Source organism: Saccopteryx bilineata, chromosome 5, assembly GCF_036850765.1.
Source record: "Saccopteryx bilineata isolate mSacBil1 chromosome 5, mSacBil1_pri_phased_curated, whole genome shotgun sequence".
NCBI classification, from domain to species: Eukaryota; Metazoa; Chordata; class Mammalia; order Chiroptera; family Emballonuridae; genus Saccopteryx; species Saccopteryx bilineata.
The window spans coordinates 56,473,998-56,499,025 of record NC_089494.1 but is presented as its reverse complement, the minus strand read 5'-3'; the positions used below and the strand labels follow the sequence as shown (position 1 = coordinate 56,499,025).

Here is a 25,028-nt window from a genome sequence, read left to right as displayed (position 1 = left end):
ATGTGTTGTGATAAAGGCTGGCTTTTTTGCTGGAGCAGGGAGACTGAAAAAAAGCTCTTTTAACAGATGGCTTCAAGCATTCTTCTATGGAATATAAGAAATCCAGGAAAAAGCTGGATGTGAAAATGTACTGAGGTAGTAGAAAGTAATCATTACCTGCATATGGATAATTCTGGCCTGGAGGAAAAGCTCCATACCATCAGGCTACTACAGTAAAAACTAAGACTTCTTCAAAGCCTGAAGACTAATACATGAGACAATAGGGGGAAAAGAGGCTGGCTATCCAGGGCCAGTTGGATTGAAGGACTGTTGTTGATCAATGCCAAGATTAGTGGGGGGTAAGGCAAAACTACCTCTCTGGATGAGATATTGAAATAATTTTTTTTTCATTTTAAGTTACTTCTAGTTTTAATTAATGTAGATAATATAAAGTTGATTAAATATCAGATACAGAATTTCACAGTGAAACTAAATTTTCTCTAATAACATAAGCCAAAAAGTATACATGAATATAGCTCCTTTCCATGTGTAAGACCTATTATTGTAATTCTTTAATTATATACAGCCGGTATCTACTTTAAATAGAAACTGTGTGTGTCAGTATATTTCTAGTAGAAAATATGGGAAGTGAACCTGTGCTCTTTTATAACTACTAATCTTGGGGAAAAATCAGGTTAATTTAAGAGTTTATTAAAATCTTGTAAACTATATAACCTCTTATTCTTAGTTAAAAAAAAACTATAATTGCTTTTTAACTAAAGTTTGGATAATTATGTTTCAGTATTTTTAGTAAATTACTAAGATGAAAACTAGTTATGTTCACAGTAAGGAAAACAATGAATAAAATAATTGTGTTATACTTAGTACTGACAGTCTGTCTTAGGTTTTTTGTTTTTTTTTTTTAATCAAAACCCCACATTGCCTGACCAGGCGGTGGCACAGTGGATAGAGCGTCGGACTGGGATGCAGAGGATCCAGGTTCGAGACCCTGAGGTTGCCAGCTTGAGCGTGGGCTCATCTGGTTTGAGCAAAAAGCCCACCAGCTTGGACCCAAGGTTGCTGGCTCCAGCAAGGGGTTACTCGGTCTGCTTAAGGACCGCTGTCAAGGCATATATGAGAAAGCAATCAATGAACAACTAAGGTGTTGCAATGCGCAATGAAAAACTAATGATTGATGCTTCTCATCTCTCTGTTCCCATCTGTCTGTCCCTGTCTATCCCTCTCTCTGACTCTCTCTCTGTCTCTGTAAAAAATAAAAATAAATAAAAAAAAACCCCACATAACTGGTAGTAATAAATGTGAATGTGTTTAATTCATGTAAGTTTTCTTGCCATGATATATTTAATGCTCATAATGTTTTTAACCTGACATGTGTCCATTTTCCACATTAAAAATTAAGTTTAATTATTTTTTCTGTTTCTGCAATAACTCATTATTTAATTACATATTTATACAGTATGAGTGTTGGCTAGACACCTTAGACCAGCGGTTCTCAACCTGTGGGTCACAACCCCGGTGGGGTCGCTTAAAGCCATCGGAAAATACATAATGCATATCAGGTATTTACATTCCGAATCATAACTGTGGCAAAATTACAGTTATGAAGAAGCCACCAAAATTATTTTTTGGTTTGGGGTCACCGCAACATGAGGAACTGTATTGCGGGGTCACGGCATTAGAAAGGTTGAGAGCCACTGCCTTAGACAGTATTTACTTTCCTTAACTATAGTATTCTGAATATGAGATATATGCATGTACACATCCATACACACACTGAGAGATTCTTCATATCATGCTTATATTTATGTGTGTTGCCCATGTAAGTACTGTAGATATCCAGTCATAAGCTCAGATCCACTTATCCATTCACTGAAATACTTAGTAAGCATCTGCTATGGCCAGGTCCTGTGTTCATCCCGAGTAAGACATGTCCCCCCTCTCAAAAAGCTAGTAGGGAAAATGAAACAAGCATATGTGACAAGAGCAATGAGTGAGTTATATACAAGTTAATGTGTAACTCTCCTTTCTGAGTACATACCACAATTTAAACCATATATCAAAACTATAACAATAATACACAAAAACAGAGTGATGCAGTAGGTATATTCATTTTTCCTTCTAAAGTCAAAACCATCAGAGGGTGTGGGTGGTGCCTAATAGGTGTACAGTTACTCTGAGACCATCTGTGAGGCATAGAAAGAAAACAGTTTTATGTTACTATCCACCTTACTCATCTATGTATTGACAGTTGCCCTTCCAGATACTGAGAACCATTTAGGATCAACTCAAATCATCGATATTATTCATTCCCAGTCAAGATATTCAGAATTGGCCAACCAGTGAACCTAATGGGAAGCATTTCTTTAGCCTGGCAAAGTCATTAGGCTCTGTTCCTGAAGCCGGAAAGTCACACTGGCCCTTCACTGTTTGCTCAGCTGATCACAAATCAAAGGTAACTCCATTAGCATTGTTAATAGACTGCTGGTTTGGTGTAGTTTCTTCTATGTATGAAAAGCTTATCTGACCTCCTACATAAAACTTTAGCTAGAACTATTCTCTGAATAAGAACATTCCCTTACTCATACACCCACAAACTCACAGCACACATATTAAATCTAGAAATGTATGCAATTACCTAATTACCTATTCTATATTAGAATCAGGACTGATGTGCAAAATAAATTAAGGTATGGGTTTATTTTACCCTGACATACACATTAAATTAACTGACAAATCTGGGCACATTAGGTAAGACAGTACCTCCCTGTCATTATTAATGACATAAGCTTATGTGACAATGACTGATTTTAGGCTTGTAGAGTCCCACAAATAGAAAAATATGTATTTAAATGAAGATAATATGGAGAAGAACAACCACAAATAATTTGATTTTTCTGTATAGCAATTTTTAAGCAGCTAAATCTTTGCTTCCTTAATTTCTTTGATTATAATTATTATCATATGTTGGCTATTATTGGCTTATTGGTATAAAATGAAAAGTAAGAATTCAACACTCAGTGTTCTTTATTAATAAATACTAAGTGACCTCAAACCAAAGCCAAATAACTAAAAAAAAATCCCACTGGCATGCTTAAATTATAACTGGAAGAGTTTAAAATACCTGCTAGTTAGTTGCTAACTGTTTTAATCTGTTACTTGATCAAGCAAGAAAAATAAAACACAGAGACAGGTGTTGAGTTGACAGTTAAAAAATTCATATCTCAGTAAAATTTGTATTATAAATTTTAACACATAACTTTTAAAGTTTTAAAAAAATAAGCCAATAGTTTTCATAACTAGAATAATATTTTATTAAGTCCAGTAAAATGTATAAATTTGGTTTCAGAGTTAAATGAAATGCAATATGACTTGATATGTGCCTAAAAAGAAGAACAACAATTTTGAACAATTTTCAAGCAGCAGTGCTATACTAAGTGATTTATATGCATTATATAATTTAATTTTCATTAGAATCCCATAAGGTGGACTCCATTATTTCCATGTCACAGAGAAGGTTGAGGAATTTCAGTGAGTTAAGTAACTTGCCCACTTACTGTTAATAAGTGACAGAACTTGGACTGAAACTGCACTTTGGTGATTACAGAGTCAAATTCCAGCTTATATTTGTCTACTGTGCATTAGAAATGAGAAAATCTGGAATGGAGTCTCAGTGTCAGTCAATTATTAGCCCTGAGACCTTAGGAAAACCACTGAACTTTTCAGATTTCAATTTTCCAATATATAAAATAGAGCTAATAAAATATCCTAACTATTCTCATAGAGTTACCATGAGGATTCAAGACACAATGTAAATAAGAAAACTGTAGAGTTCTCTACACCTATCATTTTATTATATTGTAATATGTTAACATTTTATTAACTGCTAAAGCATTTTGTAGGGCCGAACAGAGACATTAACCCAAATATCTTATTAGAGAAAGAGACTTTCTTTAATAGGAAGCCACTGGAGCAATCTTTTCTTCTACTATACGGAGTTTTAGGTAGGTTGCCCAGGATGGCACAGGAAAAGTATTAGAAAAAACACTCACTCTTTGGGGGTACCATGATACATGAAAGGGAGATTGGTGTTAAAGACTGAATACTGGGATTTTCCAGAATTCATATCTTGAAGTCCTAACCCTCAATGTGACTGTAGTTGGAGATAGAGACTAGGAGGAGATGATAGCTAAAGAGGTCATAACGGGTCAGGGGCTAATCGATAAAGCCAATGCCTTTATAAGAAGAGAAAGAGATACTAGAGGGATCTTTCTCTACCATATAAGGGAACAGAGAAAAAGCAAAACTAACTGCAAGCCAGGAAGAGAATGCTTACGAGAAATTGAATTGGCGAAAACTTTGATCTTGGACCTACCAGTCTCCAGAACTGTGAGAAAAAAATGCCTGTTTTTTTAAGTGACCTGGTGTATGGCATTTTGTTCCGGTAGCCCAAGCTGACTAATACAACCAGTATCATGCTCACTCTTCATGTTGCTCAAAGATCAGGGCTACCTGAGCTCCGTCCAGCTGTCAGCAGAGTGATCTCATAGATCACAGGAGGGCTGACAACCTGCAGTAAGGGCCCATGAATGTAAGAATGTCCTAGGCAAGCTCAGCATAAATCAGGCTTAGTAGAAACTGCTTTGCTTAGAACAAAACTGTCCAAGCTCAGCAGGTTACAGTAAATATCCTCAGGAAAACAATCAAACTAAACCAGGAGAAAAATGAAAGGAGTTCCTAATAATGAAGTCCCACATCTGTAAGTATAAATTACTGCTAAAGGCTTGATACTGAATCCACACAAAAATAAGACAGCAGAAAATGTGATTACTAAAATTACAACTGAGCAAACACAAGAATTTCTGTATTAAATTAAGTAACATAGTTCACTTTATATCTTCTCCTTTTTCAACCGAGCACAGTTTCTTCTAAATTAATCTACCAAAGTTCCCTGAGCTAGAAGAGAAGCTAGTTACAGCTATTACACAAGTACACTTTAGGAACTATTACTCCTGCAGCCTATTTACCTTACTTCCTGGGAGTTGGGTCTTAATTTACAGGAAGATAAGCGAGTTTTCCAATGCAAATATAACTTCCCGAGAAGGTCTAATCCTAAATTCTGACTAATACAAATGTCATAGTTGATAAAATGATTCCACTTACCTTCTTTCATGCCAACCATTTTCCAGATGATTTAAAGAGAACATCATTTGGGGAGCATTTACTCCATGTGAGGCACTGCTCAAGGTGCTTATGGCAGGCGTGGCTAGTTTTCTCATCAATCTCCATGATACCAGAAGTATTAGTTTAGCAAATTGCTTCCCAGCTAAAGAAAACATTTCCCAGCTCCCCTTGCAACTAGCTGGAGCCACAAGACTAGGTCCTGGCCAATGAGATATGAACGAATGGAAGTGATAACTTTCCTGTTGTGCCTTAGAAGGAAAGATGTGCTTTATGTAGACTTCCTTCTTCCTGTGAGCTGCCCTGTGAAAGTGGTGGGTAGTTGAGCATGGAAAAGAAGAAATACAGACCAGAGGTGGCTAAGCAACAAGATAGAGTAGCCTGGACTCCCCAGAAGCTGTTATACCATTCCTAGATTATTCAATGAGGCAGAAACAAGCCGCTGTTTTGTGAAAGCCACTATATCCTTGAGCTCTTGATACAGTAAACTCGCCTATATTTTCATTAATAGAGGGACTGTACATGTACCTTTTACTATAGAATTGAGATTTAGATTAAAGCATTTCCTTAAAATCACATAGGTAGTAAGTGATGAGGCTGGGATTTTAATCAAGTGCCTTTCCCTTTAGATCTTTTTTTATACTAATAGAGAGAAAATTACTAATTTATAGAAAATTAGTATCATGCAGTGTTCTAATCCCTGATCTATTAATCTCATAGGATTACAAATGGCTTTAGCTTCTTTGAATTAGAATCAGTGCTACAAACCACTATTTTTCTAACAGAGTGCCTGACATTAAGTTACCAACTCCTCCAGGATCTATCCTCATAAAATGTTCCATTAGGACAATTATGGAGAAAAAGTATGCTAATTCTCCTAAACTGTGAAATGAAGGGCTAGTCAGAATGCCTTTACAATTTACAAAATAATGTACTATAAAACCACAAAAACTCAGAAACAGACCAGAGGGGTTTTTGGTATACATTTTCTTCCTTAGTATTATCCTCAGGTTGACACATAAATTTGTTTTTAGAAGGCAACATATGCACCTTCTAAATATTTGACAATTATTTACTAAGTGCCTGCTTTCTTCCAGGTACTTCTTTAGCTATTGGGGAAACAGCAGGAAACAAACAAGACGAAGTCTCGGCATGCCCTGGGATTATACTCAGATGCGTCTACCGTAAATAATGCCCTACACAAGTGTACATAACAGGCTTTCAGTGTCTGCCAATAATTTTTATTTTTAGAATAAACTTTCTTAAAATAACTTTACAGAAAAATTACAAAGATAATACAGAGAGTTTCCACATACTCCTCACCCAACGTCCTCTAATGTTAACATCTTATATTACCATGGCAATTTGTCAAAATTATGAAATCTATTAGTACATTTCTATTAACTAAATTCCAGACTTTATTCAGATTTCACTAAGGTCCTTCCTTACTCCAGGAACCCAACCCCAGAATACCACATTACATTTACTCAGCTTCTTTTGTCTCCTTTAGTTTGTGACAGTTTCTTAGTCATTCCTTCTCTATCATGACCATGACAAGTTTAGGGGATATTGGTCAGATATTTTCATTTATTTATTTATTTATTCATTCATTCATTCATTCATTCATTCATTCATTCATTCATTCATTTTAGAGAAGAGAGAGAGAGAGAGAGAGAGAAGGGGGGAGAAGCAGGAAGCATCAACTCCCATATGTGCCTTGATCGGGCAGGCCCAGGGTTTTGAACAAGCAACCTCAGCATTCCAGGTCGACGTTTAATCCACTGCACCACCACAGGTCAGGCACTGGTCAGATATTTTATAAATATCCTTCAACAGAATTTTAAAATGCTCTTTTCATATTTAAACTGGAGTTACGAGTTTTTGGAAAGAATACTACAACGGTCAAACTCCCTTTTCATCACTTCATACCAAGGGATAGGTGATACTAATGACTTATCACTGTTGATGTTAACACTGACCTTCCAAGAGTCCTAGTTCTGCTTATTGGAGAATGGGATTTTGGAAGCATATAGGCACTGGGTGTGTTTATAACCACTGGAATGTTATTGTTTCGATGCCCACTCAGTAAGTAATGTGATTTTTAAAATTAATAGTTTTTCTTTTTATTAAACATATTATGGTGACATTGGTTAATAAAGTTATATAGGTTTCAGGTGTACAGCTCAACAATACATCATCTATATATTATGGTATATTGTGTGTTCACCACCCCAAATCAAGTCTCCTTCCATCACCATGTATCATCCCTTTTCCTTCCTATACCACTCCTCAGCCCCCACCTTTTCTCTGGTAATCACCATACTCTCATCTGTGTATATGAGGTTTTTTCTTTGCTGAATCCCTTCACCTTTTCCACTCAGCCACCCAAGCCCCCTCCCCTCTGACTGGTGCCAGTCTGTTCTCTGCATCTATGACCGTCTCTATTTTGCTTGTTAGTATACTTTGTTCATTAGATTCTACATATAAGTGAAATCATAAGGTACTTGTCTTTCTCTGACTGTCTTACTTCATTTTTGCTTAGGTTAATACAGCTTAGTATTGAAACAAGAATCTAAACCAAACCCTGTTTTCCCATCACAACATGATAAATGGACTTGCTTGTAATAGGTACCCAGACCTATGTTGATCACTAGCAATGGATGCAAAAACATACACCGTTATACCTCACTCAACAAGAAATCTAGGACAATATTTAAATAAATAATACATTATATATATTTAAATATGAAATAAAATGGAAATATACGTACATAGTTTGAGTCTTCTCTACAATCAGCACATCGAACAGTAGAAGCGGCAATGGGATATTTTTGTATACAACCTCAGAACTTATTACTTTCAGAAATAACTATAGTTTTTCTCTCTGGGCTAGAATGGGAAACCATTCAAACCATCCATCACTCTATCCACGTACTTATACATTCATATTTACTGAGTATCTACTATATGCTTGTAACAAAGTATTGGGAGGTACTGCCATCTAGTGAGTAGAGGTTCGAGATGCTGATAAATATTTTACAGTGTACAGTACCACACAACAAAGAATCATCCAGTATAAAATGTAGTTAGTGCTGAGGTTGAGAAACCCTATTCTGTTATAATTACATATTCTTATTTATTTATTTTTGTTTCTCTCACTAAACTGTAAGTTTTTGGAGAAAGGAACTGTATATTATTCAACACTGTATATGCAAGAAAAAATAGGTCTCATATCTTATAGTACTTTCCCCTTCACTCTGTAGCTACTGCTATCACCCCTCTACCACTTCTCCCATGTGGTTCTGTAATAAACTCCCACTGGCTTCCTTGCTTCTAATCTCTGCCCTCTCCAAGTCTTTGCCATACTCTTTTAAAGTGATTTTTTAAAAGTGAGAGGTGGGTAGGCAGAGAGATGGACTCCTGCATGTGCCCCAACCAGGATCTACCCAGCAAGCCACCTCTAGGGTGATGCTCCGGCCATCTGGGGCTGTTGCTCTGTTGCTTGGCAACTAAGTAAGCTATTTTAGCAAGTGAGGCAAGGCCACAGTGCCATTTTCATCGGCCAGGGCCAACTTGGTCAAATGAGCCATAGCTGTGGGAAGAGAAGAGAGAGAGAGAGCAAGAGAGAAAAGAGAAGGTGGAGAAGCAGATGATTGCTTGTCCCATGTGCCCTGACAAGAAATTGAACCTAGGACTTACACATACCAGGCCAAAACTCTACCACTGAGCCAACCAGCCAGGGCCCAGAGTGATTTTTCTAGAACACATATATTAACAGTTCATAGGTTCTGCTTGAAACTATAGCAAGCTTCTCACAAAATCCAGAACCCTTATGTCACACAAAGCCTTTTCTATTTGTTCCAACCAACTATGAAATATCCATTACATATTTCATCTCAGACTTATTTTACAGCCATAGATGACCTCTAAGTCCTGAGGCTTTGGGCTGACTTAACTCCTACAGGTTGATACTCTGACACCTTCCACTCCCTGTTCATTTAGACAATGATATTCAAATTTAGCTAGAGTATCTTCTCTATCAAGTCTTTGTCAGTCTTCTCCCTCCCACCCAAACCCAGATAGAACTGATCACTCCTGTTTCAGTATCCTCCCCCACTATGTATGTTATCCAAATTTCTTTAGAATATCAAAACCTCTATATTGCGTGTATTAGTTTTTACAAGTATTTCTCCTCTTGAACTGTTAGCTCCTTGAAGACAGGGACTGCTTTTTATAAGGTCTACCGGAAAGTTCTGTCCGTTTCTACCACAACAAGTTTCGACACATAAGCACGTTTATTTGGCGCATGTGTGCCTCTCTATTTTTATCACTTAATGCATACATACTGATGTAGCAAATTAACTAAAACAAAGTTGATTCACATTAGTCTTATGTGTAAAGCGATAGTGTACCCATGGCTACTGATAAAGTTCATTTACGCCACTGTAATTTTTACAAATTTCAACATGGAAGAAATGCTACAGAAGCATGTCTGTCACATCCACCATATTCCCTGGACTTAGCACCCTCTGACTATCACTTGTTTTTGTCCTAACAAAGATTTTTGAAGGGCAAAAAATTCAAAAATGAAGAAGATATCAAACAAGCACAGGTTCAATTTTTCACATCAAAAGATAAAACATTTTTCAAAAATGGGATATACAAATTGCCCTCATGCTGGCAAGAAATCATTAATAATAATGGCAATTATGTTATTTAATAAAGTTTATTGATGGTAAGAAAAATTTGTATTTTGTTTTATTCCAAAAATGAACAGAACTTTCCGGTAGACCTTATATTTTATTTTTATTTTTTATGTCTCATTGAATCATATTAGGAGTTCAGTATATATCTATTGAATGAATAAACAAGACCCAGAGAACTTAAAATTACTTAGCCAAAGTCACTCACCTAATGAGTGGCAGAGTAGAAGATAGAAGCTGTAGATATTGTCTGTTTTTAAAGTAGGACTCTTTTTTTTTTTTTTTTGTATTTTTTCTGAAGTTGGAAACAGGGAGGCAGTCAGACAGACTCCCGTATGTGCCCAACCGGGATCCACCAGAATGCCCACCAGGGGCGATGCTCTGCCTATCTGGGGCGTTGCTGCACTGCAACCAGAGCCATTCTAGCACCTGAGGCAGAGGCCCTAGAGCCATCCCCAGTGCCCGGGCCAACTTTGCTTCAATGGAGCCTTGGCTGTGGGAGGGGAAAAGAGAGACAGAGAGGAAGGAGAGGAGGAGGGGTGGAGAAGCAGATGGGCGCTTCTCCTGTGGCACTGCACCAGAATGCAGCATCATTTATTTGTAAAGAGGGCACCCAGCCTACAACCAAGACTACTTTACTCAGCAAAGCTATCATTTAAAATTGAAGAAGAAAAAAAAGCTTTCCAGACAAAAAAAAAACAACAAAAAAAAAAAACTCAAGGAATTCACTACAACCAAACCAAGGCTGCAAGAAATGCTAAGGGGCCTGTTGTAAACAGATCAAAGGAGAAAAAGAATATAGCAAAAGAGGAATATAGTTTTAAATAAAATGGCAATAAACAAATACATACCAATAATAACCTTAAATGTAAATGGATTAAATGATCCGATCAAAATACATAGGGTAGCTGCGTGGATAAGAAAACATATGGACCAATACATATGCTGTCTACAAGAGACAAACCTTAAAACAAAAGATGCACATAGACTGAAGATAAAAGGATGGAAAAAATATTTCACGCAAATGGAAATGAAAAAAAAGCTGGGGTAGCAATACTTATATCAAACAAAATGGACTTTAAAACAAAGACTATAGTAAGAGATAAAGAAGGTCACTACATAATGATAAAGGGAGCAATCCAACAGGAAATATAACTGTTATAAATATCTACGCACCTAATATGGGAGCACCTAAATATATAAAGCAGACTTTGATGGATTTAAAGGGAGAGATCAACAGCAATACTATAATAGTAGGAGATTTCAATACCCCACTAACATCACTAGATAGATCCTCAAGAAAGAAAATTAACAAAGAAACAGCAGATATACTAGATCAACTTGATTTAATAGATATATTCAGAACCTTTCATCCTAAAGCAGCAGAATATACATTCTTTTCAAGTGCTCACAGTACATTCTCTAAGATAGACCACATGTTAGGGCACAAAAGCTGTCTCAACAAATTTAAGAAGATTGAAATCATATCGAGCACTTTCTCTGATCACAATGGCATGAAACTAGAAATCAACCACAACAGAAAAACTAAAAATACTCAAACACTTGGATACCAAATAGCATGTTATTAAATAATGAATGGGTTAACAATAAGATCAAAGAAGAAATAACAAAATTCCTAGAAACAAATGATAACGAGTATATATCAACTTAAAATTTATGAGACACAGCAAAAGCAGTCCCGAGAGGAAAGTTCATAGCATTACAGGCATACCTCAAGAAGCTAGAAAAAGCTCAAATAAAAAACTTAACCCTGCATCTAAAAGAACTAGAAAAAGAACAGCAGGTAAAGCCCAGAGCTAGTAGAAAGAAATAAATAATAAAGATCAAAGCAGAAATAAATGACATAGAGGATAAAGAAACAATACAGGGAATCAATGACACCAGGAGCTGGTTCTTTGAAAAGGTATAAACAAGATCGATGAACCTTTAACCAGACTCACCAAGAAAAAAAGAGAGAGGACTCAAATAAATAAAATTAGAAATGAGAGTGGAGAAATAACTGACACAACAGAAATACAAAATATTGTAAGAAAACACTATGAAGAACTGTATGCCTAAAAACTAGACAACCTAGATGAAATGGAGAAATTCCTTGAATCATATAATCTTCCAAAATTTAATCTGAAAGAATCAGAAAACCTAAACAGACCAATTAAAACAAGTGAGATTGAAACAGTTATGAAAAAACTCCCTCCTCAAAAAAAGTCCTGGGGCAGATGGCTTCACAAGTGAATTCTATCAAATATTCAAAGAAGAACTAACTCCTATCCTTCTCAAGCTATTTCAAAAAATTCAAGAGGAAGGAAGACTTCCAAGCTCCTTTTATGAGGCGAGCATAATTCTGATTCCAAAACCAGGCAAAGACAACCCAAAGAAAGAAAATTATAGGCCAATATCCCTGATGAATTTAGGTGCTAAAATCCTCAACAAAATATTAGCAAACTGGATCCAGCAATACATAAAAATATCATACACCATGATCAAGTGGGAATTATTCTTGGGAGGCAAGGCTGGTACAATATTTGCAAATCAATCAATGTGATTCATCACATAAACAAAAGGAAGGAAAAAAACCACATGATAATTTCAACAGATGCAGAAAAAGCATTTGATAAAATCCAGCACCCATTCATGATCCCAACTCTCAGCAAAATGGCAATACAGGGAACATATCTCAACATGATAAAGCCATCTATGACAAACCCACAGCCAACATCATCCTCAATGGGCAAAAATTAAAAGCAATCCCCTTAAGATCAGAAACAAGGTAGGGGTGCCCCCTTTCACCACTCTTATTCAACATAGTTCTGGAAGTCCTAGCCACAGCAATCAGACAAGAAGAAGAAATAAAAGGCATCCAAATTGGAAAAGAAGAAGTAAAACTATCATTATTTGCAGATGATATGATATTGTATATAGAAAACCCTAAAGTCTCCATCAAAAAACTACTAGATCTGATAAATGAATTCAGCAAGGTGGCAGGATATAAAATTAATACTCAGAAATCAGAGGCATTTTTATACACTAACAATGAACTGTCAGAAAGAGAAATTAAGGAAGCAATCCCCTTTACCATTGCAACCAAAAACATAAAGTACCTAGGAATAAATTTAACCAGGGAGATTAAAGACTTGTACTCGGAAAATTATAAAACATTGATAAAAGAAATCAGGGAAGATACAAACAAGTGGAAGTATATACCGTGCTCACAGTTAAGAAGAATAAACATCATGAAAATGTCTATATAACCTAAAGCAATTTATAAATTCAATGCAATACCGATTAAAATACCAATGACTGACTTCAAAGATATAGAACACATATTCCAAAACTTTATATGGAACCAATAGAGAACAGGAATAGCCTTAGCAATCTTGAAAAGGAAGAATAAAGTGGGAGGTATCACACTTCCGGATATCAAGTTATACTGCAAGGCCATTGTACTCAAAACAGCCTGGTACTGGCATAAGAACAGGCATATATCAATGAAACAGAACAGAGAACCCAGAAATAAACCCACAGCTCTTGGACAACTGATATTTGACAAAGGAGGTAAGAAAATACAATGGAGTAAAGACAGCCTCTTTAATAAATGGTGTTGGAAAAATTGGACAGCTACCTGCAAAAAAATGAACTAGACTACCAACTTACACCATTCACAAAAATCAACTCAAAATGGATAAAAGACTTAAATGTAAGCCCTGAAACCATAAGCATCTTTGAAGAAAACATAGGCAGTAAGCTTTCCAACATCTCTTGCAGCAACATAGTTGCTGATTTATCTCCATGGGCAAGTGAAATAAAAGACAGGATAAACAAATGGGACTATATCAAACTAAAAACTTCTGCACAGCTAAAGACAACAAGAACAGAATAAAAAGACAAACTACACAATGGGAGAATATATTTGACAATACGTCTGATAAGGGGTTAATAACCAAAATTTATAAAGAACTTTTAAAACTCAACACCAGGAAGACAAACAATCCAATCAAAAAATGGGCGAAAGAAATGAATAGACACTTCTCCAAAGAGGACATACAGATGGCCAATAGGCATATGAAAAAATGCTCACCATCACTAATCATCAGAGAAATGCAAATTAAAACCACAATGAGATATCACCTCACACCAGTCAGAATGGTGCTCATCAACAAAACAACACAGAATAAGTGCTGGCGAGGATGTGGAGAAAAGGAAACCCTCCTGCACTGCTGGTGGGAATGCAGACTGGTACAACCTCTGTGGAAAACAGTATGGAAATTCCTCAAAAAATTAAAAATAGAACTGCCCTTTCACCCAGCTATCCCACTTTTAGGACTATACCCTAAGAATACCATAGCACTGTTTGAAAGGAAGAAATGCACCCCCACGTTTATGGCAGCATTGTTCACAATAGTAAAGATCTGGAAACAGCCCTAGTGTCCATCAGTGGACGAGTGGATTAAGAAGCTTTGGTACATATATACTATGGAATACTACTCAGCCATAAGAAATGATGACATAGGATCTTTTACAACAACATGGATGGGCCTTGATAACATTATACTGAGCGAAATAAGTAAATCAGAAAAAACTAAGAACTATATGATTCCATACATAGGTGGGGCATAAAAATGAGACTCAGAGACATGGACAAGAGTGTGGGGGTTATGGGGTGGGGGGGAGGAGAGGGAGGGGTTGGGGAAGGGGAGGGGCACAAAGAAAACCAGTTAGAAGGTGACGAAATACAATTGGACTTTGGGTGATGAGAATGCAGCATAATCAAATGTCAAAATAACCTAGAGATGTTTTCTCTCAACATATGTACCCTGATTTATCAATGTCACCTCATTAAAAATAATAAAAAACAACAACAACAAAAAAGAGTGCACTTAGGGTCAAACATTAAAGGTTTTTAACTTGGCTCTGGCTGCTTTGCTCATTGGATAGTGTCAGCCCAGCATATGGATGTCCCAGGTTCTACTGCTGGTCAGGACACACATGAAAAATTACCATCTCCTTCTCTTCACCCCCCTCTCCTCCTCTCTCTCTTACCCTCTTGTAGCCAGTAGCTTGATTGGCTGGAACATTGGCCCCAGGCACTGAAGATAGCTCAGTTGGTCCAAGTGTTGGCCTCAGGTGCTGAGGATAGGTTGGTAGATTTGAACATCGGCCCCAGACAGGGGTTGCTGGGTGGATCCTAGTCTGGGTGCATGCAGGAGTCTGTCTCACTCTCACTATCTCCCCTTCTCTCATTTTTTTAAAAAGGTTGCTAAGTTGGTTGAACAAAGTTTAATATCAAATATTTCAGTGAATATATTTAATGAGAAACTACTATTTTTTTCTGGTTGAGAGAAAAAGTGAGCTACATAACTTAAGAATAAACCATTATTTGATTTTATTCTCACCTTCTTGTCACTTCTACCTAGTTGACTTCACAAAGTAGCATTTACTTACATATTTTCAAAGAGTTAAAAATCCCTAAGTACACATCAGCTGAAGACAGACTTAAGTATTACCCCATTCTCCCTATTGACATGAAAGAAAAAATTAATTAAAAAACCTATCTCAGGTTAAGAATTTACTATCAGTATTTCATACTTAAATAATCAACAGTAAGTTGCAATTGTCTTTGTTTTGCTATTTAAAGATACGAATCAAAAAAGAAAGAGTAATACATTCTAGGCTTCCTTGTAATTATGTGAGTAAATTGCCTTATATGAGGAGACTGAGTTTGTATTAGGTTAAGCTATTTTTCCTAAATGACCATGAAGATAACTAGCTTGCCTGTTTCATTCATGATCACAAATAAAACAGAATTTGTGAATATTTTTATTTGGAATACTTAAATAGTTCTTAGTGTATAACATTAACATGTAAAGGCCCAAAAGAGTCCATTAAAACTCTAAACAACAAGCTGCATTTTAATAATGCAGAGAATGTGTGAGATGGAAGCTAATTTCTGCCGGTTAGGTAACAAGGGCAAAAACCACTTCCTGCAAGAGCTGAAGCTTATAAGGAAAAGAGGTTTAATATACACAGGTCCTGCAGACGGCAGAACTTAACATCAGCCCCAAATACACAGGAAAAAGAAAAGTTTTTTAAAAATATCTTCAACCTCGGGTTTCTTTCAAGTCTTCTACTCAAAAGAGTATCAAGGATACTAATGAATATTCAACTTCCAGTTTCTTCTAATAATAAAATACATTTCTAAATCTATGAAGTAAAACAAACTTGACCTATGTTCAGGTTCTTGCAAAAGATATAGCAGTCTTTCATGTTTCTTTAGGAGTCAATGGTGTTTGAATGTGAAAAGACTCGACAAATCCGGGCCAGGTGGAAAACCCGGAGCCATTCTGTCAATTTGTTCCTAACCTCCAGCGGAGAGGTGAGCGTTTTGCAGACCCTTCTCTTGGGATCAGCAAAACTTCTGATTTAATGAAATCCTGTTCTGCTTGGGCAACTTTTCATTTCAAAGAGGGACAATAAATAGGGAAGATGACTTTTCTCATCTTTATACTGAACATCCCTCAGGTCAAGACCTTGTCCTACCATCCTTACTCATGCAAGCAGAGAGGTAGCGGGGTGGTATTTGAGTTGTCAGACTTACCCGCCATGATTGCTAAAATCATCTTCCAAATGAGTCTCCCTTCCGGAAAGGAGCCCGAGGCCATGAAAACCACTCGTTCATCACCTGCCATACCACAGTGAATCTGGAGCAGACGTGGGGACTAGCATAATCTGCTTGACAGCCCTGAGGTCAACCTGCCTAGTGACTGAAGAATCTTTTCTTCAAATGTTATAATGCTTTGTCCTCTGTGAATGTGGATGATCTTCCTGACCTACCATGAGCGGTGGTGGATCTGAAAAGCAAAATGCGACCATACAGTAGAGCTGAGAGGAAGAAAATGTCACAAAATGACGGAAATTTTTGACAAACCTTGCCCAGCTCCATGAAGGGAGCTCTGCGTTTATCTGTATCTTAGGCTTTCAGAAACCTGCTTCCATCCAACCTCACACCTCCAGCCTCTCTCGTATTTTCCTATTTTGCTTTTAGTTTTCAGGCAGACTTCTATTTTCGGGAACAATTTTATATATTGACTAGGACCCCATATATTTACAAGGACAAAACAAAAGCGTTAGATAATCCTATTCAAGCAAGATGGAAAAAATTAAGAATGGCATGTCAGTTTTAACTTTGAATTTTCTTATTATTTGTCAGTCTGCCTCTCAGACTTAATGCCAGGAGGGAATAAAAATCTTCACTACTCTCTAGCTGCTCAATGGCATACATGAAATGAATAGGGTGGCTTCACTCCCACCTAACTGGCTCAATTTCTGCCTGTATCAGCAGAGAGCCTGGGACTGTATGATCCAGCTTCCTGTCCAGTCTCCCAACAAATTCAAACCAAATAGAGCTGCCCAGAGACATACCTTCCCTAGGGAAAGGAAAGCAGCAAAGAAGAGAACAAAAGAGGGTAGGGGAAAGAGGGCATATTTCTAAAGTAGGCTAATTGGGAAGCTGTGTAGGCATTTCTTTAATCCGCATCTCTTTCCTGCCCCACAGTAGGAGGGAAATGGCCTTTCTCTCCCACCCCAGTCAAAGCCCAGATTATGTGTGTATTTCCTATTTGTATATATCCTTTAACACTAAACCTGACACAGGAAGAATGTTTTACAATTGGGTCCTGGAACTTAGACATAATTAATCAAGCCTCAGTTTACCTAACTAGCTCCAAGAATAGAAGAAAGAATGTCACTGAGATGCCATCAGTTTAGTCACTGGAATATAAGCAGCATTAGAATTGCACAACTGTCCCACTTTCGTAATAGGAACCGATTCTTATGGAGGCTATGTCACTGGCCAATTTGAGGTAAATGAATGTTATTGTGATGTGAATGCTTATTGCTAGTCTAAAACCTTGCGCTGGCCTGCTGATATTTCTTTTGTGAAGCAGATCTAATTATAGTCAGCTATCTAATTCGTTTATCATTAAACTGTCACTGCAAGGACAAAAATTATAAAGGGGGAAAATTAGCATGGTACAGTGGTTCCTTGAGATACGAGCAGACCAACATACAAATTTTTTTTTTTAAGATACGATCTGCGACTTGGTCCATATTTTTGTTCAAGATCCGAGCGAAATTCCAAGATACAAGTCGTGATTCGGGAAGCTGCCACTAGTTGGCGCAATAGCGCATGGGTCCAGTATCGGCAGCACAACATCAGCATCTCGTTCTTTCTCACATGTTACCTGCAGAATCAAGTCGAATCTCATGTGCTGTCCTTGTTCTTGCATCATTTTTGCATTTTTTACTAACTTTTTTGTGTGTGCTATCATGGGGCTGAAGAAAGTGAGTGTAAAGGACAGTGGTGAGAAGAAGAAGAGAATGATGTCAATAGAAGTAAAGGAAGAAATAATAGAAAAACATGAGCATGGTATACGAATGATTGAACTAGCAAGGCTGTATGACCACAATACATCTACAATTTGTAGCATCCTTAAACAAAAGGATGCCATCAAAAGTGCAAATCCAGTGAAAGGAACTACAATTCTGTCCCAATTAATGACAAATATCCATGAAGAAATGGAGAAGCTTCTGCTGGTGTGGGTGAAAGAGAAAGAGCTGGCAGGAGATACAGTGATGGAGACTGTAATATGCGAAAAGGCACGTATTATTAATATTTACTGCAACTTGAAGAAGAAAGAACCATCAACCTCTAAAAAGGCAGAAGATATGTTTAAGGCAAGTTATGGCTGGTTTGGAAATTTCAAGAAGAGATCTGGCATCCACTCGGTGGTGAGGCATGGTGAAGCTGCAAGTGCTGACGTTAAGGCAGCTGAGGAGTACATTGCACGTTTTGCTGTGCTTATCACAAAGGAAGGCTATATCCCCCAACAAGTGTTCAACTGTGACGAAACAAGATTGTTTTGGGAAAAAAATGCCCCAGAGGATTTTCTTCACCTCAGAGAAGAAGCTGCCAGGCTATAAACCCATGAAGGACCATCTGACCCTTGCATTATGTGCAAATGCTAGCGGTGACTATAAAGTCAAGTCACGGCTAGTATATTATTCTGAAAATCCTTGAGCCTTTAAGACTCACAAGATTCTTAAAGAAAAACTGCGGGTTATGTGGTGCACCAATGCTAGGGCATGGGTTGCGTGGGAGTTTTTTATTGAACAGGTAAATCTCGTCTTTGGTCCTGCAGTGAAGAAATATCTTCAAGAAAATAAACTCCCGATGAAAGCATTACTAATCCTTGAAAATGCTCCAGCCCACCCACCTGGTCTTGAAGATGACATTCTTGAACTCAAATTTGTGAAAGTCCTCTACCTCCCACCCAACAGGACTTCAATCTTGCAGCCTATGGATCAGCAGGTCATTTCCAACTTTAAAAAGCTTTACACAAAGCACTTGTTCCGCTGCTGCTTTGCGATGACTGAGAATATAAATCTAACCCTTCAAGAGTTTTAGAAAGATCACTACAACATTATGATATGTTTATGTATTATTGACTTGGCATGGCAAGAGGTTACAAGAAGAACCTTGAACTCGGCATGAAAAAAGCGATGGCCAGATGTTGTTGCAGCAGGGACTTCGAAGGATTCGAACCAAAAACTGAGACCGAGGTGGAAGTGTTGGAGGAAATTGTGTCCCTCGGAAAGTCAATGCATCTGGAGGTAGTTGAGGGTGACGTAAATGAGCTTGTTGAGGAACATGAGGAGGAACTGTCAACTGAGGAATTGAAGGAGCTACAGATGATGCAACATATGGAGCTTCTGCAAGAGATTAGTAGTGAGGAGGAGGCAGAGTCGGAGGAAGTGATTTCTACAAGTGAAATTAAAGACATGCTGGCAATGTGGGAGAAGCTTTCAGGTTTCATTGAAAAGAAACACCCAGAAAAAGTTTCAACTGGTCTTGCTTCAGCACTTTTTAATGACACTTGTTTGTCACAGTTCTGTAACATTTTAAAAGGCAGGCAAAAGCAAACCTCTTTGGATAGACTTATATTCAAAAGTACCGAAAGTGAAAGTGCTGAAAGTGCAGCCAAAAGGGCAAAAACAGGTGATGATTAAATGAAAAATATGTAATGGTAAACTTAGGTTAAGTTTAAAGTTAAGAAAGTGCATTTTTTTTACAATTAAGTTTTTGTGGTTTCATTTTAAGTAAAGAAAGTACAGTTTTAGTTTTGTTTAAAGTAAAGAAAATGCAGTTTTAGTTTACATTTAGTGTTAAGAAAGTGCAGTTTTAGTTTACGTGTCTACAGTGCTGGCATCCCTCCCTCCCTCCCGCCTCTTCTGCCATTCACCTTCGTTAGCCGCACTTGTCTGTCTCCAAGGTACAGTACTAAATAACACTTTTTTCTTTTACTTCATATATTTTATTATGCATTGGTAAAGTATACATGTGTGTTTCTTAATTAAAAACATGTCTTTTTTCATAATTTTGGATGGTTTGGGGATGTTTCACAGGGCTGGAACGAATTAAATCTATTTCAGTTATTTTAAATGGGAGAAATTTGTGTGATATACGAGTTGACTGACTTACGAGCTCGGTTACAGAACGAATTAAACTCGGATCTCAAGGTACCACTGTATAGTAGAAAGTACCTGTTTAAAAAGGACTACTTTAACATTCCTGCTGTTGTGTGGAGTCTATGTATAAACCCAGAGAAATTACCTAACTTCCCCCTGTAACAAGGACACCATTAGCTACACCCAGCATATGATACCCAGCTTACAGAGGTGTCAGAATTGAGGGAGAGAGGGGCACAGACCCTAGAGTCAGACCACCAGGTTTGAAGTCATGCTCCATAACCTCAGTGCCCTTGGATAAGTAAGTGACTTTCTCTGTCTCATGCCTGTCATTTGAAAGATGGGAATGATGTTAGAATTTGTTTCACAGAACTACAAGACAATGTGCACATGGGGTTTAAGCCCAAAGCCCGGCATCTGGGAGTCATACCTGCATCCGTTTCACCTATTTTACTTGTGACTGCTATTACTGCTATTATTATTACCTTTATCATCCAGAATGTGGTAATGCTCAATAAATAGAGGCTTTATTTCTCCTTTTTATATTACCTTTCTGCTCCCCTCTGAGAATTTTATATGTTTAATATTACAGAAATATTATTTAATTATTTCAGCTTCTCTTTAGATAAACGTTTTACCTGACTCACACTTACTTATCATGACTGATGGTAACAACTGACCTAGAAAGTCAAGGTTTAATGAGACATTAGAGATTCTCTAATTATCTAGCTACTTATTACAAAGATAAAGTATTTCAGTCCCAGAGTGGCTCATTCCCTCCAAGAAACAAAATATAAACATATACTTTATAATATTTTCATATAAAGTATATTTTATAAATGTCCAAACTCTTAGAAACTCTTTGTAATCATATGAAATTTTTAAATTATTTTCATTGCTTATTTCCTATTTGTTCCACACAATTAAAAATGATCACTCAGTCCTTTTTATATTATTAGTAAATATGTGATTTCAAAGATTAAGAAAAAAATGTAAGCATTTTTATTAAAAGATATTTTACTTTGAGAAGAGCATATACTTTGTTGACTAGGAAACTAGCAAAAGCAATAAAAGGGCTTCAGGTTTAGGTCTCCAAAGCAGGCAGTAAGAACCCTGAGAAAGGCAGGGGGTTGGCCTGGCTAATGCTTCATTACCTCATAGACATTCTTAAAAAATTTTGTATTATAATCATCTCAGAAAAAAATCACTCTCCTAGGGAAACTTTAACTCAATCATTTCTAAGAAGGGCTAATTGCAGAAGCACCTCAAGACTGTTCTACGCAAATGGTAACCTCAGTACCTGGTAGGCCTTTATTTAGGATGGGGATGGAGGCAACTAGTCCTTCTCTTTCTCCTTTGGCTTATAGGCGCTCTGCCTACTTCACACCAAGAACAGATTCTCCTTGGGGGCTCAACATCGCTTTTCTCTCCTGTCCTCATAAATGGAGTAGGCTGGAATGCGTGAGTTGTCCTCGCTAGCAGCTACACTGAGGCTCAGGAAACCTTTCAGAAATGTACCAAGTGTCAGAGCTCCAAAGCTGAATCTCAGCTCTCCCTCCAGGGCCCATTCCATAAGGTCACTGGAACCCGCAGGTCCCTTAGAACCCAGTGACCAACCACCAGCTTCTCGGTATTTCTTTTTTGTTAGTGGAAAACAAGGCCTAGACCCTGCTCAATGGTCCCTACTGAGAAAATACAGTGGTGTTGACAGTAATGGGATTAATGTGTCTTGTGATTGGTTATCAATTGGGCAAGAACAGAAGAATGAAACCACTGAAACCTCTGTATATTCCATTTATGAAAAATAAACAGTTTGAATCCCCTTAAAAATGAGACAAATATAGGCCTTGCAGATAGACCTCTCTTCTCTTTCTCTGCTCTTCGTGTAGATCTCCCAGCAGTAATGCAAGTAAGAGCTCGCCATACCCCCTTCCTCTGCCTGTTCACATAGGCAAACATAATCATAACGCCTACTTGGGGAAAAAAAAAAAAAAAAACTGCTTCCTTAACTAACTTAACTGCCATTTTTATTAGCTCATAAGTATAGCACTATTCATTGAAATTTAATAGTCTCAGTAAGGTGAGTGGCCAAAATACACAATTCAATCATAACAATTATGACACGAGCTCCACGTTTTTTCATAAAGTGCTTTCCTTTGGCATAAGTGCATCTCATTAAAAAACTCAGAATGGTGATGGTGCCAACTTGGACTTGGTGAACATGTTAAGGACACTACTTTTTTATGGATTCTTGCTGTATTGGCCAAGAGTTTGCTTAAAAGCTTTAATCACTGTATAAAAAAAATAGAAGACTGGATAAAGAAGATGTGGCACATATACACCATGGTATACTATTCAGCCATAAGAAATGAAGACATCGGATCATTTACAACAATATGGTGGGATCTTGATAACATTATAAGGAATGAAAGAAGTAAATCAGAAAAAAAAAAAACAAGAACTGCAGGATTCCATACATTGGTGGGACATAAAAACGAGACTAAGAGACATGGACAAGAGTGTGGTGGTTGGGAGGGGGGAAGCAGGGAGAGGGGGAGGGGCACAAAGAAAACTAGATAGAAGGTAATGGAGGACAATCTGACTTTGGGTGATGGGTATGCAACAGAACTGAATGACAAGATAACCTGGACATGTTTTCTTTGAATATATGTACCCTGATTTATTGATGTCACCCCATTAAAATTAATAAAAATTTTTATTTAAAAAAACAACAACTCGGAATGAAAGCTTGACATTGTGATTAGCCTCAGGCTATTTTTTAAATGGCAGAACCGCACAGCAAATTTCATTCTGTAAAAATGCTAATAGTAGTCGGGAAAAATACTGAACAGAAGTACCCCTTAAGATCTTTGGACAATGTTTTCTACAAAAAAAAGAAAGTACTATAATGATTTTAGGAATAGTGTTGTATTAGTTCACAGTCCAGATGGGATTTTTACATTATGTTAATTATTAACTAGGTAACAAAATATTAAACTGAAATCGTGCTAACTCTAATTGAAAGTTGTTATGTCTAAATTGTGTTTTTGGAAGGTTTTTGGCAGCTTTAATCACATATTTTACTCCCCGGTGTCTTTTTTTATTGATAGCAGGCTCTATTGCCTTCTAGAAAATCCCTGAAATCTTACATTAAGTATATTAAAAGTAAAGACTATGAATATTCTATGGGAATACTGTCAGTTATGACCTACTTGGGGAGTCTAAAACCTAGGTTTTTGCAAGGGCTTTATTTATTCAACTCACCATAAAAAGTTAATGTTAGAAGGGAAGTCAAAGGAAATAACTTTTCTAGGATTCAATTACATGTCTCCAAATATTAATATCACTTTGAATTATGATAAAAAGTGAATTACTTGCTACCATAGGGAATAAAAACTTGGTTTGGGACAAATATGGGGCAAGAAACATTTTCTTTCAACTATTATAAACATTGAAATATAACCCCAAATCACCTTCAGAAATTAAATATGAAAAAGAATATTGAAGTATCTGAAAAAGACATCAATTAACCTTACTGTTTGCTGAGCATTTAAAATATTTTTCATTTAAATAGTTTATCTAATTTATCAGCAAAAGCATAGTAAAAGATCTTTGAAAAAAATTTTAAAATAGATTATGAATACATTTTATTAACCCTCAATTTATATTTCTAAACTATAATTTCAATAAGAATTTTTATTAGGAATATTTCTTTAATTACTAAATTGAAAATTCCCTCTCATTTATTATAGTTCTATAAGTAAACAAGAATAACTGCTTAACCCTTTGAGTAGTACGAGCGTTCAAGTACGTCCTCGTGCCTCCTGACCATCCAGAGTACCATTGTACATATGTAAGGCAACATTAAAAAAAGGCAAATGTATGTTCTTCTTGTTTCCATAAATTGGTTATCAAACAAACATGATTTTAAGTGAATAAAACTGGAACTAGAATTAATTTTATTTTTTCAAAAAAAAACCAAAAACTCACTCCCAGGGGTCAGAGAGCATGAAAAAAAACTCACTACTCAAAAGGTTAAATATTTGAAAACACTCCTAAAAGATCACATAGTCTGAAGAGTACACAAAGAACCCAGTGTTAGAAAAGGCAATTCTTTCCTTAGTGTTATTAACAAGACACTAACTTAACCAGGTTCTACCAAAATTTAAAAAACTGTAAACATTTTTTTAATGTTCATACATTTTTCTGCACCATCCATTGCCTATCTTATTTATAACTAGGGTAGCCATATAATTAACCATTCAAACCAGGATAATTTTGAGAATGAAAAGAGATACTATTAATAGGCATAGACTGGACTATCCCAAGCAAACTTGGGTAAATGGTCACCATGGGTATAACCATCTTCCTTCAAAATCTTTCCTCTCTGTAGAGTCACCTTCTCCAAATTACAACATTCACTTCTAGAACATACAAGAAATGATACAAAAGGGAGAGCGGGGGAGTAAAAACAACCAGGCCGATTTCTGTTCACTTTGAAAAGGAAAGCAAACAAAAAGAAAGAAAAGGCCAAAGGAAATAAGATCAGTTACTAGGGGAGGACAAAGGTAAAAGAAAACAATCACCCTGCTGCCCCAATTACTC

The 25,028-nt window shown here is 36.8% G+C and overlaps 1 protein-coding gene across 7 annotated transcripts in view; it reads right to left on the bottom strand.

The window, feature by feature from the left end:
- Positions 1–25,028, bottom strand: part of ZNF385B (zinc finger protein 385B) — a 452,357-nt gene that overhangs the window by 115,555 nt on the left and 311,774 nt on the right. The window contains exon 1 of one of the 7 annotated variants that reach the window (XM_066233197.1): positions 5,161–5,328. The exons of the other annotated variants lie outside the window; for them this stretch is intronic. Coding sequence (XP_066089294.1) covers positions 5,161–5,179 — 19 coding nt within the window. The 5' untranslated portion in view covers positions 5,180–5,328. Of the gene's footprint in view, positions 1–5,160; positions 5,329–25,028 lie in introns of those variants that run through there. 7 annotated transcript variants of the gene reach the window in all.